The 21,017-nt window shown below is 45.5% G+C and overlaps 1 protein-coding gene across 4 annotated transcripts in view; it reads right to left on the bottom strand.

The window, feature by feature from the left end:
• SUSD4 (sushi domain containing 4) overlaps positions 1-21,017 on the bottom strand; it is a 182,320-nt gene that overhangs the window by 105,421 nt on the left and 55,882 nt on the right. For 3 of the 4 annotated variants that reach the window (XM_073338775.2, XM_073338778.2, XM_073338779.2), the window contains exons 1-2: positions 10,991-11,080; positions 10,004-10,166 (exon numbers count right to left, since the gene is read on the bottom strand). In XM_073338775.2, the coding sequence (XP_073194876.1) occupies positions 10,004-10,142 (139 nt within the window). In that variant the 5' untranslated portion in view covers positions 10,143-10,166; positions 10,991-11,080. Of the gene's footprint in view, positions 1-10,003; positions 10,167-10,990; positions 11,081-21,017 lie in introns of those variants that run through there. The other variant, XM_073338777.2, reaches the window with a different exon arrangement.

The following is a 21,017-nucleotide window of genomic DNA, read 5'->3' as shown; positions in this document are numbered from 1 at the left end:
CCTTCTTAATTATTCCGAGCATTCTGTTCGCTTTTTTGATTGCCGCTGCACATTGAGTAGATGTTTTCAGAGAACTATCCACAATGACTCCAAGATCTCTTTCTTGAGCGGAACCAGCTAATTTAGACTCCATCATTTTATATGTTGGGATTATGCTTTCCAATGTGCATTACTTTGCATTTATCAACATTAAATTTCATCTGCCATTTTGTTGCCCAGTCACCCAGTTTTGAGAGATCCTTTTGTAGCTCTTCGCAGTCTGCCTGTATCTTAACTATCTTTAGTAATTTTGTATCATCTAAACTTCACTTCCCCCAGTCTACTGTAACTCCTGTCCTCTCTGCAAAGCTTCCAAGCTGATCTGACTCTTTTTTGTAGGCTTTTCCAAAAATGGAAAATTTGGCTATAAACAGAATCTCACATGCAACCTCAACTATGTTAAACCTACCACCTCTCCATAACACACAGCTCAATGGAGATGTCGCAGGCTGTGCTTCTGAACCTAGAGCACCTCCGCAGTGCATGGTGGGGCACCTCCTCTGTCCCAGAGGCCTTTACTTGGCTGCGAGTAATTACTGTAAAGTCTGTCTGCCACAAAGCTATGTCCTTCCAGCTACACATCTCAGGGAGGCAGTTCCCCCTCTTCTCAAAGTCCTTCGGCAGTCCCAGTGATCGAGGCAAAATATAACAGTCTGGTAGTCCACAAACTGTCTGAGTTTGCCCTACTATGATTGCAAGGCAAACGGGCTATTAATCTCTTAGCAAGGGCTGGGTCTCTAACCCCTTTTCAGTCTGTGAGGCGCAGGCTGAGTGTCCTAGGCTTTAAGGAAAGAGAAAACAAAATAAAGAAGGTCCCTTCATTTGTCCAGATGCTCCAGGCGGTAGAGGCCCTTCAGAAAGTTTCCAGGTTAGCAGTTCCGCTCTGTGGTTTCAGGGAGCTCTGCTTTCCTCGGAGTGCCTCCCCTCACTGTGTTTGGATCATGCTTTTTAAGTAGCCACCCTTCTCCACAGCTGACTGTGCCCAGAGGAGCTCATTAACCCCTTCCTGGCTGGGATGGGAGTTTCCTACAGTAGGAGAATATGCAGAATGTGACAGCAGCATGGCCATCTGGTGTAAACAAGTGAAAGAGGGAGGAACTAAACTGAACTGTTTCATCAGTTTCTTTCCCTTCATGCAAGGAACACACATCAGCATTATTTGCAGGAAGAAAACAGTTGTAGAAAGAGAAGTTTTTGAGTGCGGCCATTGAATTTCCACTGATCCCAAAACAAATGAGAAGGGTGGTACTGTTTTCTGACAATGGCTTGCAGAGAGCTGGCTGTTCACATGGAACTGGCTCTCCTTATTTCCAGCTGCTAAAGCACATTAAAATTACCTGCAAACACATTCAATACTTTCCTTATGTTATCTTTCCATGTAAGCAATTGTTGTAGTTGCTCCAGGACTGTTATATGACAGTGAAAAGTCCTGTGATCGTAACTGGGAGTGACATCTATGGGATATCCATGAGATCCTCTCTCACTATTAATGTGTTCCTTACTATGAAAAAGTTTAAGAACCCTATCCCGCAGACCATCAGCTAGTTCTAAGGAGAGAGAGAGAGAGACAGACAGACAGACAGACAGAGAGAGAGTGCGCGAGCATGTGCGCGAGCTGGTTTTTCAAGGGTAATAGTTTTGTATTGTATATTATTCAAATAAAGATACTTCTGATATTGGAAAAATGCCATGTGCCACCTGAGATATACACACCCCCACATACCTACTCCTGTTCAGAAGTATTATGACAGATAAATCTCACCTGGAAAGATTAGATTAACAGTCTGCTTGGGTAGTTTCTTTAGGCAACACATAGGGCCTGAACTTGCTCCCGGTAAAGTGAATGGGATTTGTGTCACTGACTTCAGTGAAGAGAAAATTGAGTTCAAAAAGATACATCAGAGATTTTTAACATACAAATGTGGCATCAAAAGAAAATTATAGATGTTGACCACCCCCCAGCTCCTCCATTTTAAATTGCAATTGCAAGTCATTTTTTCCTTTGAATTGTCATGGAAAAAATACAGTCCAATGAACAGGGCACTGGGCCAGGAGATCTATTCCCACAGGTCTATTACCAGTTCTGCCACTGACAGTGTAATGTGACCTTAAGCAAAGTCATTTCACTTTTCTGTGCCCATTTTCCCAACTACAAAGAGAAGATAAGGATACTGAACTTCCTTTGTAAAATGTTTCGAGATCTAGGGACAAAAAGGGCTATATGAAAGAGCTATGAATTATTAAATTATTATTATTAACAGGCAACAATTTTTGCTAGAATATGTTTAATCTTTTCTTTTAATTTGATGCTCCTAGCAATGTGTCAGTAGTGATGTTGGCAGACTAACTCCACATATTATCTTTCTAAGGCCAGTAATGTTGACAATCGAGAGAACTGTTCAACCAAAAAATTCTCTTATAAAGTCTTGAACTTCCTCACGGAGTGGACGCTTTGTATCATTCCTTAATAACAAGCAGAAATCCAACTCAATATGGACACTACATCATTAAGAAGATATGACTAAATAAAGGGAAAAAAGTGATTCCAGGGTCACTCTTCGTGAGTGTGAAAATATGTCTGACACGTTTTGTCAGCATGTGCTTGGTGTGCACAGATGGTATTAACAAACTGTTCTAATGTTTTCAATACATGAAAAAGAAATGCCCCAATTTAGACTAATCATATGAGCCAACTAGCTGTTTGGGGAAAAGGCATCAAGAGCCCCTTCTGCAAACACAGGGGGCCAAATTAGCACCAACATAAACAGTGGTGTAAGGTGGTTAGAAAACTAGTATAAATAAATGTTAAGTGTCAGTACCGCAATTTGCTCCAATCTGACATCTAGTTGTTCTGTGTAAGCTTGACTCTCCCAACAGAAGTTGGTCCAATAAATGCTACAAGGTGGGTACGGTAATGTTTCTAATTCCCTGGGACCAACACGACTACAACAATACCACATACATCCAGTGGGTGTGTAAACCAAATGTAATTAACATGTTGATGGATATATAACATGGCAAGGAAAGAAAGAAATAGGAAGATGTGAAATGAAGTAGGCAGGCTACTTTATCTCGCACCGTAATTAGCAGGGCACTGTAATTAGCTGGATTTCCTGCAACACATAAACCTTCAGCCTCCTCAGCGTGGAAGTTTCACATAAAATTAGTGTACCAAACAAGTCACACCATTTTACCCTTTACACTCATTTTCTGACCAATTTACATATGATGTGTAGCCTATGTTCACCACTGAATTTGGCTCAGAGTCTTTCATGGGTGTTGCATTTGCTTACATCAGATCTGAATTGGGGTCACATTCTGCCCTCTTCAGCCCTACCAAAAAACACCCCATACATTTTTTACATCAGTGGAGTTGTAAGGGTGCAACAGTCATGGTTTCTAGTAAGGTTTATTTTGTTACAAGGAACATATGAATATCAGAGAGGCAGAGGTGATAGATACTTGAAAAAAATTCAAAGTGTGTGATCAAAGCTCTATACAGAGAAATATCCATAAGAAAAGCCATAGAAATCAAAAGGGATGAAATCTTTCTACCTTCATTAGGGCTCTTTACTTACTAACCCAGGGGTGGCCAACCTGAGCCAGAATTTACCAACGTACATTGCCAAAGAGCCACGGCAATACGTCAGCAGCCCCCCATCTGCTCCCCAGTGCCTCCCACCTGCCAGCAGCCCCCACCAATCAGCGCCTACTTCCCCTCCCCCACTCACCGCAATCAGGAGGCTATGGGGGGGAGCGGGAGGAGAGAGGGCATGGCAGGCTCAGGGGAAGTGGCAGGGGCCTTGGTGGAAGGGTTGGAGTGCGGGCAGGGCTTGGGGCAAAGCAGGGGGTTGAGCAGTGAGTGCGCACGCACGCATGCACACACAGGAAAGTTAGCATCTATTGTTCCAGCCCCGGAATCAGTGCCTAAGTAAGGAGCCGCATATTAACCTCTGAAGAGCCGCATGCAGCTCAGGAGCCCCAGGTTGGCCATCCCTGTTCTAACCTTTGAGGCAAACAAACAATGTTAAAGATTAATCTTTTACTTTATGTAATAAATACTTTTCATGTCACAGCATCTTCCATATGAGATTATTATGCCCATTTTACAAATGAGGAAACTGCAGAGAAAAATCAAATTATCTTTGCAAAATTCTACTCACCCACTCACATGGGATGAAGGATAACCATCATATTTTACAGTCCAGCCAAGCATTGTTCATTTTTTCATTACTACCAATCATCATGGCAAAGAAAGCAAATTTGGATCATTTTGTAAGGATGTGCTAAGTGATTTGCCAACGGTTATAGTGCAAGTCAGGGGCAGAGCTGGAAACAGAAGGCAGATCTTAATTCTTATTCCCATGCCTTAGCAACAAGATCAAGCTCCTTCTCATGAAGCGCTAAGGGACTTTGCGAGAAGGAACTGCTACAGTATTAGCCTATCAAATAAGTCCACATCTCACAAGGATGTGAGTGGACACACCACTAAGCAAACTATCTGTTGTCTTACCAAGGCATGTAGAAGAATTTGTCATTTTAAATCAGAATTACTCAGTGGAACGAATTTAGAACATCTCAGCAGATATATGAAAGGAAGCTATACTGCAGATACATTAAAAGATATGACAATGCCTAAACCAGCTCTTACAAAGTAGTAAGCCAAGGCTGATACTGTAAAGCTAATTAATGATTTCACCAACCTCAGTTACATATTCCAGGTTGAAAAGAAGGGTGCTGTCTGTTTTGCTTGTCAACTGAAGCAGCCATACTGAAAGGGAGAAGCAAAATACGCTGGCTACAGATATATTTTTTGGAGTGTCAGTCAAATAAGAGTCTGTTCAGAAAAGACTCTTTATAAGATCTAAGAGTTTGCATGCACCAATTAAAAAGACAATCTCAAACAGTTTTGTGTCTCCAAAAACCACCAAAGACAGACAGTAGGTTGTCAAAACAAAGGCGATGCACATCCCTAATGCGAACACAAGTCATCTGAATGCGAAAGATCTGACTTAGCCAGATGGAACAGTTCTACTTTGCTTGGCAACCTGAGAAAGATTTCTTATGGAATCATCAAATCCAGAATCAGGCACAGTCCAGGCTGCAATACAATAAAACAAGAGAGCAATAAAAATTCAGCCTATATTTACAAGCAAAACCACTATTCTTCATGGTTTCAAGAGACTCCAAAGCATGTTTGGGTACCTCACAAAAAGCCAGAATGCAACACCCTTATTCACAACTAATAGTACCTTACATACATATCGTAAGTACTCTCAATGGGAACTATTTGTACAGTATGGGATTACTCAGTGTGAGCAAAGGTATCATAATCTGGTTTAAAGAAAGTATCAACCACTAAAAAACAAACAAGCTGACATTGATTCAAACATACCAGAAATACTCCATCATATTGCAGTAGTGAGCTTCCTCAAAGGGCTATCCAAAGGGGGGGTGGGGAAAAACGACTTTCCAAAGGACTAGAAATACTTCAGAGCCAACCAAGAAAACAAAAAAGAGAAATTCGCTCAAGTGCCTCTCCTGTTACAACAGCAAAATCCAAAGCCCATGTCCAAACTCAGAAACTGACTAAAATAAATCTTCACATGGTGAATTCTTTGCCCACAGTTATTAGAAAATTGAGAATTCCTGGAAAAATTAAAAATACTTCGAGATCTGCAACATTTGGAAAAAATATATATGTAATATCCCCTCAAAATGATACATGTACAGCCATGAACTCTGCAAATTGTTTATGTGCAATGAATATCTTGCCTTTAGCACCAGCTATGCATTTAGTGTGTCTGAAGGTCTTAACACTGGTTATTTCTATTATTAAAAACACTTCTTCTTCATTATAGACTAACAGTAAAAAGCGCAAGATGAGCAAAGATACCAGGTGACTAGAAGAAAGTCCCAAGCTTACATCAAGGGGGTTTAATTCATCTCTGATGTGAATGTAGTTACATACACCAGGGAGGAATTAGGCCTACTGAGCTTTGAAGAGTTTGTTCTTTTGATTTCATTTGTGGAGTGATTTTTCTCATGGATCATTCCAGGAACCACTTTTGAGAGGATAAAAATACTACAGGCAGATTTATTCTCTGTAAAAATCACTGACAAGAAAAAAAAAGAAGGGTTATAAATAATATTGATTTGGGGTGAACTGGCAGAACCTTAAAATCAATATAGTTTATAGAACAGTCAGATATAAAATAGAAGGAGCTACACAAGTCATGACAAGATTATTACTTAGGGCCAAATTCTGCCCTCAGGTAAGAAAGGGAAGAATGTATTTTCATCCTATAAATGAAAACAGTTTTCTACGGCAAAATCTAATCCAGGGATCTCAAACTCAAATCACCACGAGGGCCACATGAGGACTAATACATTGGCCCGAGGGCCACATCACTGCCTCCTCCCCTGTTTGGCGGCGGGAAGCGCTGGGAGGTAGGCGGAGGAGGGGGGAAGCAGTGCGCTCAGTGGGGCGGAGGGTGAGGGGAGCTATGGTGGGCCGAAGGAAATAACTCCACAGGCCAGCCGCATGTTTGGGACCCCTGGTCTAACCTATCATCATTTTCCCCCTTTTCAACACGTTAGTTAGTTTTTATTTTTGTCTTATAGCACATTGATGTTGTTAAAGATGAACCGCTACTGAAACAAAATAATAAATACTTTCCACTTGCATAGCATCTTTAATTTAAAATCATCAAAGCTCTTTACAAACTATTAGATATGTTTCAACACCCTCCTTGGTGACGACCCTATTTTACAGATTGGGAAAACTAAGATACAAAGAGATTAATGGCCAAATTTTCAACAGTATTCACTGATTTTGCATGCCTTAATATCTGGATATCCAACTTTAGAGTACTATTGAAGCCAGATTTTCAAAAGTGCTGAGCAAGCACAACTCCAACTAAAGTCCAGTTGGTGCTCAGCACTTCTCAAAATCACACACTGTGTCTCAAGTTGAGCAGTCAAAAACTGAAGCATGCAAAACAAGTGGCCGAAGTGGCTCGCCCAAGACCATAACAGAGTGGGAAATAATGATGATGAGTCCTGGCTCACAGTCCACTTCTTTAATTTTAAAATCCCATTGTCTCGCCACTTCCACGCTTCAGAAAAACAGGTATATGTATTCTTCTACATGAAAGATTTGTTGATTTAGCAGACTGTGTATATACAGTACTTCTCAATACAATGCATTGGAAAATAATACTGCTTAGAAATGCAATCTATATTTTTCACTGGTTCTTTTAATCAAAAAGTTATTTAATGCATTAAGACAGGTTTCAGAGTAAACAGCCGTGTTAGTCTGTATTCGCAAAAAGAAAAGGAGTACTTGTGGCACCTTAGAGACTAACCAATTTATTTGAGCATAAGCTTTCGTGAGCTACAACTCACTTCATAGGATGCACAAAAGCTTATGCTCAAATAAATGGGTTAGTCTCTAAGGTGCCACAAGTACTCCTTTTCTTAATGCATTAACTTTCACTGGAATCTGGACAAGAATTTCTCTTTTGCCTCAAGCTGGCCTATAACAAAAGCTCTTCATATTAACAAACAATATATTGGATTTATATCATTCCTCTGAACCTTTCATCCTGAAGGATCCCAAAGTGCTTTACAAATGTAGTTTGACATAGAAACAATATCAGGTTTCACTACTGAAGTGAAATGCAGCAGCTGTTTATTAACATCCACCACCATACACCTTCCGTTAATCAGCAGTTAATTAAGCAGTAGGATATGGGGTTTGGGATAGGAGGTGGATCCATGAGGCATTCTCTCTCTTATGAGGTGGCCCACAAAATGAATGTTGGCCTGTCCAACTTAAACTGCAAGGGAAACATAGGTGGGCAGAACATAATTAAACTTTGATGTCCTGACCAACTCTTAAAGTGAATACTTTATTCTCGTGAAATATGCCACCAACTGACACACAGTGTTTAATGACCACACTAATTAATTTTTTTTTTAAGTCTCATCAGAAAGGCAGCACTTCCAAAAAACACAGGGTCTCTTATAGCACGAGGTATGACTGCAAAGTGAATTTAGCTGGAATATTAGCAACTTCCAGGGATTTCTACTCTAAAATGACATTATATTCTTGAGAGGAGAAAAAGATAAGCCAGCTTACAAATGGACCACATAATTAATGAGAGAAAGTGTGTCAGTGTAGGAGATTCTTCAGTTTCTTCTCATGCCTGTTAACTCAGGCCAAAATGTTCAAACTTTGGTATCTAAATTTGGCTCTTAAATCCATCGTTAGGCACCTAAAATACATTTCTGAAAATAAGGCAGCTTTTCTGAAGGCAATGGGAGCAGCACATAAACACCAAAAGTAGAAGTGGGGTGAGTAACAGTGGATTTATGAGCTTAACTGCAAGCACCGAAGTTTGAACAGTTTGATGTAATTCAGAGGCATGAAAAGAACCCCACGCTACTCTTACACTGCCTCTCAGTCTGCCATTAATTGTGTGATCCAATCACAAATCAGTATATTTTCCCCCCTCAAGAATATAACACCATTTTAGGGTGGTAATCCTTTGAAGCTGCTAATGTTATTCTAACTAAGTTCACTTTGCAGCACAGCAGTTTAACTGAAGACTTTTCCTGCAACCCAGACCTAATTAGGGAATCGGTTTCAAGCAATTTGGTAATTAAACACATCTGCTTAAAATATCTCAAAAGCATCAATAAAATAAAACAGGTGTAAAAATTGTAATTAAAATCATAAAAATGAAAAAGGACCAGTTCATGTTTGTCCAAGTGGATGCAATGGAACTGAATGTTAATGTCTCTTTCTTTAGCCCCACATTAGATGCTTTTTCCCCCAAAACACTGAACCTATGCTTCCCCAGATGCCTAGGTTAAGAATAGCAAGAGAGCTAACAGAAGAGGATTCTTGCTATTCATTATTAAAGCATTACATTATTTTTAAATAAAAATGAATGTGTGATTATACTGGAAATATTTATTACTACTTTCTTCTCTCCAGACAGCATTTGGGCAAGGCTGTCTCCTGTCACCAGTTTAGTGCCTGGGGTAGTTTTCTCCACATCAACCTACATGGTTATTCTTTCCTGCAGGCAGCACGGAATACTCTCTCCTCTCCGTATTTGTATACATATATAGATGGGGAAGCAGGGTGTAGAGGAGTGTGGGAGTGTTACCCTATCAGCATCCATGTGTGTACATGTGAGGGAAGTTTCTCCTCTCCCTTCAGCATGTGGGGAGGGGTGTTTTGCCTACCAGCATCTATGTGTGGGATTTTTACAGGAGAAAGGGGATTCAGTTCTCTAGTCTATGTCTATGAAAGGGAAGACGGGAGGGGGTAGAGGTGGAGAGAGAGAAGTGTGAGGATTTGCTCCTATTAGTATCCATGGTTTGGTTTTGGGGATGAGATAAGAGGGGGATAAGGAGGGAGTCTCTCCTGCCAGCACTTCTGTGTGCATGTGCCTAGAAGGGTGGTGGGCAAAGGGTGTCTATATGTGCATATAGGGGTGGGTCCTGTCAGCATGCCTGAGTGTTGGGGAGCAGGAAGGGAGAGAAGGGGTTCTTGCATCTCAGCATCTGTGTGTGCATAGGCACATGCAGAGGGAGGCTTTCATGCAAGGAGGTGTCTGTATGCAGTGAGGTTCAGAACAGTCTCTCACACTGGCATTTGTGCATATGGAGTCAAATTAGGAAGGTCTCCAGTGCTCAAATTATGGGAAAAACGCACAGGGACCCTGAATGTCAAGTGGCTTGCTTTAATGTAAACAGAAGTGAGAAGTAAGGGGGGGGGGGCTATAAGACAGAAGTGAGTTAGCCTTTAAACACAGTAAGGGGGCCCAGCACCCGTCACTGGGGAACCCGCTTGCCTGCAGGCTGTCAGAGCCTCTCTCTCTTCGTCTCTCGCTGGCTAGCTTGCAGGGGCGCTGCTGCTGCTTGTCAGTCACATGAGTCAGTCACTCACCGCCCGTGATCTGTGCAGGGCCGAAGCACAGCACCAGCTGAAGCCACAAGACCACCACGAAGAGTCTCCGGGGGGACGGGTACTGCTGCTGCTTCTCTAGGAACGGATCCCCGCTGCTCGGGTTCATTCCATGATACATCTTTTATCCACAAAGGGCAATAATCTGCAACAAGAAAGAGAATATTATCTTGCCATCTCCCAGTGATCTCAGAACAGAGCATCAATCTCTCCCTTCCTCCAGATGAAATCTCTGCCCACTCTTCTCCAAGGGGCAATCCCACTCCTAGCTCCGACATGCAACAGAAACCTCTTTGGGGCAAGGACCTTGCCACCTACACATCTGGACAGGGCTATGGACACCAAAGACAGGATATAAAATAATAATTATTATAATCATCTTTGTCCATCCCGTCCCCCACTGTCTGTTCCCTGACATGCAAACCACACTCCCCCAAATGCCCTCTCCTAATATGCAATCCCCTGCCTGCATGCTGCATACACACGAAACCCCTGTGCCATTCTGAACTCTCCTTCTACCTCCTGCAATAGCCAAGACTCCCTGGGAATGGGATGCAGTTTCCAAACAGCAAATCAGCCTCAACACAAAGACGCAGCACTGAAGCCACCTTCACTGTGCTGCTCCATGCAATTCACAGCTTGCTGCCGTGATAAAGTATTATAACCACCGAGGGTCTCCGGTTTGCCAAGACCGCCCCGGACTTAGATCTCTCATCTTATAAATATTGCAACGCTCCCATTTCCACCCAGGAGCGAACTGTCGGGGGGGGGGGGGGTTACTGAATGCAGGCCCCAGGTTCTGTTAATTCTGCCAGGGGCAAATACACGCTTCCCCCTTTAACTCCCCACCCCGGCTTCCCCCAGACGCCCGCTTCTAGCGCTGCTCCCCTTTACGCTCCCCCATTTACTGCCTTCCCCCTTGAGGCTGCTTCCCCGGCGCACGCAGCCAGGTGCGCACTGCGCCCTTACCTGAGCGCTGCCCGCCTGCATGGAGCCTCCTTGCCTGCCTCCCCCGGGCGAGCCCCCAGCTGGGCACGACCCGCTGCTGCCGCCACCACAGCCGCCGTAAGCCGCGGCAGCTCCCCCGCCCGCTGGAGGGGACGGGCTGAGCCACACACGCAGCGCGCGCCGCCGCTCGCGCTCATCCCACCTGTGTCTGGCGGGAGGGGGGGGGGAGAAGGCGGGCGGCCCCAGAGCCGAGGCTACAGCGGCTGCGGCAGCTGCCAAGGGGAAGCCCGTGCCCGAGCCTGCACCTGCCCGCTGCACGAGCCGCCTTCTATCCCCTCGCCCACCCAGAGCGCGCGCAGCCCCCACCCATTCCGCATTCCCCAGTGCTGCGTGGAGCAAGCAGGGGTTGCTGCTGCAAAATCTGCTGGGTCTCCCGCTTTTGCAGGGACTGCGGGAGAAAGCAAGAGCCTGGGGTGCCAGCCCTCCTGGGCGCCCTATTATGCATACATGACAGCAGTAGACAAAGTCTTCTGCGGTTTTTGTTTTTTTGTTTTTGTTTGTTTTTGGTAATACACTGTGCTGCATGCAGGGTAGGTGCTGACACGAATTTGTTGCCATTATGCTCAAGTGTCCCCTGGGCTGCATGTACAGGAGGGACAGGCAAGAGTCTGCTGTAAATGTTCCTTTGCCTCATGCTTAATGTATGTCAGGATTAGGCCAGAGCATGCAGTAAATACACTTACTTGTGCCACTTGCTACAGGCATATCAAGAGCTAGCCAGAATCTGCTGCAAATCTTCCAGTGTTCCCCATCCAGCATGAGGCATAGAAGCCCGAGGGCATATCTACACATAAACTTCAGTCGACCTATGTATGTTAAGTCGATTTACAAGCAACTGCAGTAATTACAGAGGGTATGTCTACACTACGAAATAAGGTCGAATTTATAGAAGTCGGTTTTTTAGAAATCGGTTTTATATATTCGAGTGTGTGTGTCCCCACAGAAAATGCTCTAAGTGCATTAAGTGCATTAACTCGGCAGAGCGCTTCCACAGTACCGAGGCAAGCGTCGACTTCCGGAGCGTTGCACTGTGGGTAGCTATCCCACAGTTCCCGCAGTCTCCGCTGCCCTTTGGAATTCTGGGTTGAGATCCCAATGCCTGATGGGGCTAAAACATTGTCGCGGGTGGTTCTGGGTACATATCGTCAGGCCCCCGTTCCCTCCCTCCCCCCGTGAAAGCAAGGGCAGACAATCATTTCGCGCCTTTTTTCCTGAGTTACCTGTGCAGACGCCATACCACGGCAAGCATGGAGCCCGCTCAGGTAACCGTCACCCTATGTCTCCTGGGTGCTGGCAGACGCGGTACGGCATTGCTACACAGCAGCAACCCCTTGCCTTGTGGCAGCAGACGGTACAGTACGACTGGTAGCCGTCATCGTCATGTCTGAGGTGCTCCTGGTCGCCTCTGTGAGGTCGATCAGGAGCGCCTGGGCAGACATGGGCGCAGGGACTAAATTTGGAGTGACTTGAGCAGGTCATTCTCTTTAGTCCTGCAGTCAGTCCTATTGAACCGTCTTATGGTGAGCGGGCAGGCGATACGGACTGCTAGCAGTCGTACTGTACCATCTTCTGCCGAGCAGCCATGAGATGTGGATGGCATGCAGTCCTTCTGCACCGTCTGCTGCCAGCCAAAGATGTAAAAGATAGATGGAGTGGATCAAAACAAGAAATAGACCAGATTTGTTTTGTACTCATTTGCTTCCCCCCCTCCCCTGTCTAGGGGACTCATTCTTCTAGATCACACTGCAGTCACTTACAGAGAAGGTGCAGCGAGGTAAATCTAGCCATGTATCAATCAGAGGCCAGGCTAACCTTCTTGTTCCAATAAGGACAATAACTTAGGTGCACCATTTCTTATTGGAACCCTCCGTGAAGTCCTGCCTGAAATACTCCTTGATGTAAAGCCACCCCCTTTGTTGATTTTAGCTCCCTGAAGCCAACCCTGTAAGCGCCCCTCCCGGCGTCAGAGCAATGGCAAACAATCGGGCATCTGAGAGTGCTGTCCAGAGCACTCACAATGGAGCACTCTGATGGGGCTAAAACATTGTCACGGGTGGTTCTGGGTACGTGTCGTCAGGCCCCCGTTCCCTCCCTCCGTGAAAGCAAGGGCAGACAATCGTTTCGCGCCTTTTTTCATGAGTTACCTGTGCAGACACCATACCACGGCAAGCATGGAGCCAGCTCAGGTAACCATCACCCTATGTCTCCTGGGTGCTGGCAGACGCGGTACGGCTTTGCTGCACAGTAGCAGCAACCCATTGCCTTCTGGCAGCAGACGGTGCAATACGATTGGTAGTCGTCCTCGTCGTGTCCGAGGTGCTCCTGGCCACGTCGGCTGGGAGCGCCTGGGCAGACATGGGCGCAGGGACTAAATTTGGAGTGACTTGACCAGGTCATTCTCTTTAGTCCTGCAGTCCTATTGAACCATCTTATGGTGAGCGGGCAGGCGATACGGACTGCTAGCAGTCAGTACTGTACCATCTTCTGCCAGGCAGGCAAGAGATGAGGATTGCTAGCAGTCGTATTGTACCATCTTATGCCAAGCAGCCATGAGATGTGGATGGCATACAGTCCTTCTGCACCGTCTGCTGCCAGCCAAAGATGTAAAAGATAGATGGAGTGGGTCAAAACAAGAAATAGACCAGATTTGTTTTGTACTCATTTGCCTCCTCCCCTGTCTATATCACACTGCAGTCACTCACAGAGAAGGTGCAGCGAGGTAAATCTAGCCATGTATCAATCAGAGGCCAGGCTAACCTCCTTGTTCCAATAACAACGATAACTTAGGTGCACCATTTCTTATTGGAACCCTCCGTACAGTCCTGCCTGAAATACTCCATGATGTACAGGCACACCCTTTGTTGATTTTAGCTCCCTGAAGCCAACCCTGTAAGCCGTGTCGTCAGTCGCCCCTCGTCCGTCAGAGCAACGGCAGACAATCGTTCCGCGCCTTTTTTCTGTGCGGACGCCATACCAAGGCAAGCATGGAGGCCGCTGAGCTCATTTTGGCAATTAGGAGCACATTAACCACCACACGCATTATCCAGCAGTATATGCAGCACCAGAACATGGCAACGCGATACCGGGCGAGGAGGCGACGTCAGCGCGGTCCCGTGAGTGATCAGGACATGGACACAGATTTCTCTGAAAGCATGGGCCCTGACAATGCATGCATCATGGTGCTAATGGGGCAGGTTCATGCTGTGGAACGCCGATTCTGGGCTCAGGAAACAAGCACAGACTGGTGGGACCGCATAGTGTTGCAGGTCTGGGACGATTCCCAGTGGCTGCGAAACTTTCGCATGCGTAAGGGCACTTTCATGGAACTTTGTGACTTGCTTTCCCCTGCCCTGAAGCGCATGAATACCAAGATGAGAGCAGCCCTCACAGTTGAGAAGCGAGTGGCGATAGCCCTGTGGAAGCTTGCAACGCCAGACAGCTACCGGTCAGTTGGGAATCAATTTGGAGTGGGCAAATCTACTGTGGGGGCTGCTGTTATGCAAGTAGCTCACGCAATCAAAGATCTGCTGATATCAAGGGTAGTGACCCTGGGAAATGTGCAGGTCATAGTGGATGGCTTTGCTGCAATGGGATTCCCTAACTGTGGTGGGGCTATAGACGCAACCCATATCCCTATCTTGGCACCGGAGCACCAAGCTGCCGAGTACATAAACCGCAAGGGGTACTTTTCGATAGTGCTGCAAGCTCTGGTGGATCACAAGGGACGTTTCACCAACATCAACGTGGGATGGCTGGGAAAGGTGCATGATGCTCGCATCTTCAGGAACTCTGGTCTGTTTCAAAAGCTGCAGGAAGGGACTTTATTCCCAGACCAGAAAATAACTGTTGGGGATGTTGAAATGCCTATATGTATCCTTGGGGACCCAGCCTACCCCTTAATGCCATGGCTCATGAAGCCGTACACAGGCAGCCTGGACAGTAGTCAGGAGCTGTTCAACTACAGGCTGAGCAAGTGCAGAATGGTGGTAGAATGTGCATTTGGATGTTTAAAGGCGCGCTGGCGCAGTTTACTGACTCGCTTAGACCTCAGCGAAACCAATATTCCCACTGTTATTACTGCTTGCTGTGTGCTCCACAATATCTGTGAGAGTAAGGGGGAGACGTTTATGGCGGGGTGGGAGGCTGAGGCAAATCGCCTAGCTGCTGATTACGCGCAGCCAGACACCAGGGCGGTTAGAAGAGCACAGGAGGGCGCGGTACGCATCAGAGAAGCTTTGAAAACCAGTTTCATGACTGGCCAGGCTACAGTGTGAAAGTTCTGTTTGTTTCTCCTTGATGCAACCCCCCGCCCCTTGGTTCACTCTACTTCCCTGTAAGCTAACCACCCTCCCCTCCTCCCTTTAATCACCGCTTGCAGAGGCAATAAAGTCATTGCTGCTTCACAGTCATGCATTCGTTATTCATTCATCACACAAATAGGGAGATGACTACCAAGGTATCCCAGGAGGGGTGGTGGAGGAGGGAAGGAAAATGCCACACAGCACTTTAAGCACAGCACTTTAAAAGTTTACAACTTTAAAATTTATTGAATGACAGCCTTCTTTTTTTTGGGCAATCCTCTGTGGTGGAGTGGCTGGTTGGCCGGAGGCCCCCCCACCGTGTTCTTGGGCGTCTGGGTGTGGAGGCTATGGAACTTGGGGAGGAGGGCGGTTGGTTACAGAGGGGCAGCAGTGGCAGTCTGTGCTCCAGCTGCCTTTGCTGCAGCTCAACCATACACTGGAGCATACTGGTTTGGTCCTGCAGCAGCCTCAGCATTGAATCCTGCCTCCTCTCATCACGCTGCCGCCACATTTGAGCTTCAGCCCTGTCTTCAGCCCGCCACTTACTCTCTTCAGCCCGCCACTTACTCTCTTCAGCCCTCCACCTCTCCTCCCGGTCATTTTGTGCTTTCCTGCACTCTGACATTATTTGCCTCCACGCATTCGTCTGTGCTCTCTCAGTGTGGGAGTACAGCATGAGCTCGGAGAACATTTCATCGCGAGTGCGTTTTTTTTTCTTTCTAAGCTTCACTAGCCTCTGGGAAGGAGAAGATCCTGTGATCATTGAAACACATGCAGCTGGTGGAGAAAAAAAAGGGACAGCGGTATTTAAAAAGACGCATTTTATAAAACAGTCGCTACACTCTTTCAGGGTAAACCTTGCTGTTAACATTACATACATAGCACATGTGCTTTCGTTACAAGGTCGCATTTTGCCTCCTCCCACCGCGTGACTACTCCCTCAACCTTCCCCCCTCCCTGTGGCTAACAGCGGGGAACATTTCTGTTTAGCCACAGGCAAACAGCCCAGCAGGAATGGGCTCCTCTGAGTGTCCCCTGAAGAAAAGCACTCTATTTCAACCAGGTGACCATGAATTATATCTCACTCTCCTGAGGATAACACAGAGAGATAAAGAACGGATTTTGGTTGAATGCCAGCAAACATACACTGCAATGCTTTGTTCTACAGTGATTCCCGAGTACGTGTTACTGGCCTGGAGTGGTAAAGTGTCCTACCATGAAGGACGAAATAAGGCTGCCCTCCCCAGAAACCTTTTGCAAAGGCTTTAGGACTACATCTAGGAGAACCGCAAATGCCAGGGCAAAGTAATCCTTTCACATGCTTGCTTTTAAACCATGTATAGCATTTTAAAAGGTACACTCACCAGAGGTCCCTTCTCCGCCTGCTGGGTCCAGGAGGCAGCCTTGGGTGGGTTTGAGGGGTACTGGCTCCAGGTCTAGGGTGAGAAACAGTTCCTGGCTGTCGGGAAAACCGGTTTCTCCGCTTGCTTGCTGTGAGCTATCTACAACCTCCTCCCCATCATCATCTTCTTCGTCCCCAAAACCTACTTCCGTATTGCCTCCATCTCCATTGAAGGAGTCAAACAACACGGCTGGGGTAGTGGTGGCTGAACCCCCTAAAATGGCATGCAGCTCATCATAGAAGCGGCATGTTTGGGGCTCTGACCCAGAGCAGCTGTTCGCCTCTCTGGTTTTCTGGTAGGCTTGCCTCAGCTCCTTCAGTTTCACGCGGCACTGCTTCGGGTCCTTGTTATGGCCTCTGTCCTTCATGCCCTGGGAGATTTTCACAAAGGTTTTGGCATTTTGAAAACTGGAACGGAGTTCTGATAGCACGGATTCCTCTCCCCAAACAGCGATCAGATCCCGTACCTCCCGTTCGGTCCATGCTGGAGCTCTTTTGCGATTCTGGGACTCCATCATGGTCACCTGTGCTGATGAGCTCTGCATGGTCACCTGCAGCTTGCCACGCTGGCCAAACAGGAAATGAGATTCAAAAGTTTGCGGTTCTTTTCCTGTCTACCTGGCCAGTGCATCTGAGTTGAGAGTGCTGTCCAGAGCGGTCATAATGGAGCACTCTGGGATAGCTCCCGGAGGCCTATACCATCGAATTGTGTCCACAGTACCCCAAATTCGAGCCGGGAACGTCGATTTAAGCGCTAATCCACTTGTCAGGGGTGGAGTAAGGAAATCGATTTTAAGAGCCCTTTAAGTCGAAATAAAGGGCTTCACTGTGTGGACGGGTGCAGGTTTAAATCGATTTAACGCTGCTAAATTCGACCTAAAGTCCTAGTGTAGACCAGGGCAGAATGACAGTCAATAGATGTAAGTAACACAGTGTCTACAAGGACACTACATTTCCTTAACTTCACCAACATAATCCCTATGCCTCTCGTAGAGGTGCAGTTATGTCGGCATAGTAGGGCATTTACATCGGTGGGAGCAAGGCTGTAGTGTGTATGCTGATGTAATTAGATAGGTGTAAGATGCCTTACCCCAACACTTACACTAACTGTAGTATAGACCAGGCCTGAGTTTCTGTGGCACATGTGCATTCATGACAGGAGCCTAGTACAGTCATGTAGCACTTTCTGTGTGCATGACCAGAGTTTTATGAAACCCGTTATTGTGAGCCACTTCCAAAGACTGCTAAATATCAACCAAAGCATCTTCTTCCACCTGGTTTGTGCTTCAAAACAGGGCAAATACATAGGCAGCCTTGAGGGTTTAATATCGTTTAGCCTATGCGATGTTTGACCAATTATATGTAACATCCTATGTGAGACATGATTAATTCATATAACATTCCTGACATTCCTCACAGATTGTGTGGGCAAGGGGAAAGTGTATTACAAAGCTCTTTATTCTGGTATTTGCCTCGCGGGGTGAGGGAAGAGCAATCAGGACTGTTGGTTGAAGCAGTTTGCCTATTAGGAAGCCGTACCCAGCAGGATTTAGTCAGTCTGGAGAATTCACCACTACGGGATATCACTGAATCAAATATAGTGTCTGGGTTTAAATAAGGATTGGAAAACTGTATGTCTTCTGATGACATTTATTGAGTTAGCTAGTGTTGATGTGCACACTGCCTTCTACTGGGTAGAGTCAGAACTGCTCAACTGAGTGTCAGGCCCCATATTGCTAACAAACTGAGAGAGATTCTCCTTCAACTCAGGTGGTAGGAAGCCTATGCTTTTGAAGCAGATTATGGTGCACATATGGGCAACTAAAGTTCTTGAACAAATGCATGCATGTTAAGGTAAGATAGGAAGCTATAGTTAGAGTAGACCAGAGTAGCAGAGCTCACCCATTTTGATGGGTTTTCTCACAAGTCTGGAAATTATGTGGTGGTAACAGGACACAGCAAGTGGAAGAAAATGGGGCAAAAGAAGAAACATATCTGGAAGGAGTTTCTCTCTCCAAGCGGGGCCCTAGCCAGCCAAACCCAACTATATGCATTGGGGTATAGTGCAGGGATTGGGTAGCAGTACATCCCCGGTGCTCCTCACCCCAATTTCTACTGAAACAGAAAATCTATAGTGATTAGGGCTGTCAATTAATCACAGTATATCACATGATTAACGCAAAAAAATTAATCGCGATTAAAAAAAATTAATCACACTTATAATAGAATACCAATTGAAATGTATTAAATATATTTGGACGTTTTCCTACATTTTCAATATTGATTTCAATTACAACACTGAATACAAAGTGCACAGTGCTCACTTTATATGATTAATTTTGATTACAAATATATGTACTGTAAAAATGATAAACAAAAGGAATATTTTTCAATTCACCTCATACAAGTACTGAAGTGCAATCGTGAAAGTGTAATGGAGTTGCTTCTTCCTCTGAAGCAATCAAGTGCTGGCCAATACAGTTGGCAGAATATCTAAGTAGTTTGAGCAATGTTCTGATGCAGTATGGCAATTCCTATGTTATCTCTATTCAGGAGATCCTTTTTTTCCATCCCTGAGTTCAACATGTTGGGGCGGGTGCCCAGAAACACAGCTCCCTTCTGGATGGAGAGGGGACAAATGGAAAAGAGTGTCCCTTTTGATAAACAGTTATTGCTTAATCATTGGCAGCTGCTATTGAATCTCCCAGTATTCTTATGTCTGTACAGAATGCAGAGAATACACAGTCCTTTCCCCAAGGAACACACAGTCTTAAAGTCTAATCCTGTGAAAAGCCAACTACCCTCAGTGTCAGAGTACCATGTGCTCAGGGCTAAGGGATCAAGCCCTAAGTAGACAAACAACCCCCATCGCATACACAAAGCACTAGGTAATCAGGAAGTGGATTTATCACTCAATGATACAGCTATTTATTTTGTATCTTATTAATAAATTAAAAATAGCAAATCCTTTGGTGAGTGGCATAACAACACTAACTGCCTTCATGGCACATGCATGTTTAGAGTCAGGACTGGAAAGAGGCGAGGATGGCTATATGGTTCACCAAGTTAGGGAAGGGAAGGCATTCCAGGTCAATAAATCCACCAACGCTGTCCAAACAAAATGCTCATGTATCCTTCTGGATTCACTTTTAATCAGCCCAGAATCTCCCTGTCACTGGCTGAAAGGGTCCTTTAAGGAGGTTGGGGACCAGTCTCACTTGTGGCAGATTTAACCCCCTTAGCAGGTGTACAAGGGTCACATCACAGGGGGAGCATGTAACTAAAGAGGCTGCTGGAGGAGATACAAGTGCAAGCCTAAGTTCAGTGAGGTTCTTGGGAGATCAAACATAGGAATGAGCACTCTGTTGAAAAATGACAGAATAGACATAAAAAGGCCAGTGAGGAGGCCTAGGCTGGGTATATAGGAAGCAGTTCTGGGAAGAAGAGGGGGCATTTCACATGGCAGACAACCCAATTGTTTAGTGTCTCAAGGCTGCAGACCTGTAATAGAGGGTGGGTTGGGTTTCCTGCATGCTACCATGTTGTGAGGTGGGCTCCTGCCAACAAGGGAAAGAAAGAATTGACTGGAACCCAGGAGAACTCGAATCTGAGCTAACAGCTGGAGGAAGAGGACCCTGAGAGGAAGGGCTGTTCCTAACAAGAATGGAATGGAAGAATGGTTTTGTTTCCTTTTGGACTTTAATGCTGGAAGGGATGAACTTTTGTGACTTAGCTGGACCACATCCCACAAACCAAAGCCACCCACCTCCATCCAGACCCAAGATAAACAATGACAGTACCATGCCTGATTGCCCCAGAAACACATTCCTGTTATTTAGGAACATGCATAAAATAAGGCCAAGGGAGATTCTTGCTTAATTGCAGCAGCTTGGGTTTGATTCCATCTGGTGAGAGGCAGTTCTGGCTCTGTTCCAGATAGGAGGGGGAGCTTTTCAGCTCTGTCCTAGCTGGTGTGAGCAGGTAGTTTTTGGCTTTTTTTCTAACACGCAGAGGTGTCTTGGTTTAATTACAGTTTAGCTTCAATTTGAGGAGCTGTTTCCTGCTTACTCCCAGCTCATTTGCAAGTAGGGGAATACATTAATGGTGACCACCTACATTTCAAGAAAATATAGGCCAACTCATCGAAAAATGCTGTGTGAAGCTCCCTGTTATGGGCTCTTCCCTCCTCCTTTCCAGCACATGTGTGTGTGCTCACACAGTTTTATCTGTGGTACAATATCATACCTGTGCATGATTACTGCTTGAAAATAGACCTTTTATTTGA

This window comes from Lepidochelys kempii, chromosome 3 (assembly GCF_965140285.1).
Source record: "Lepidochelys kempii isolate rLepKem1 chromosome 3, rLepKem1.hap1, whole genome shotgun sequence".
Taxonomy (NCBI): Eukaryota; Metazoa; Chordata; order Testudines; family Cheloniidae; genus Lepidochelys; species Lepidochelys kempii.
The sequence above is the reverse complement of the archived record's forward strand: the minus strand, read 5'-3'. Positions and strand labels throughout refer to the sequence as shown.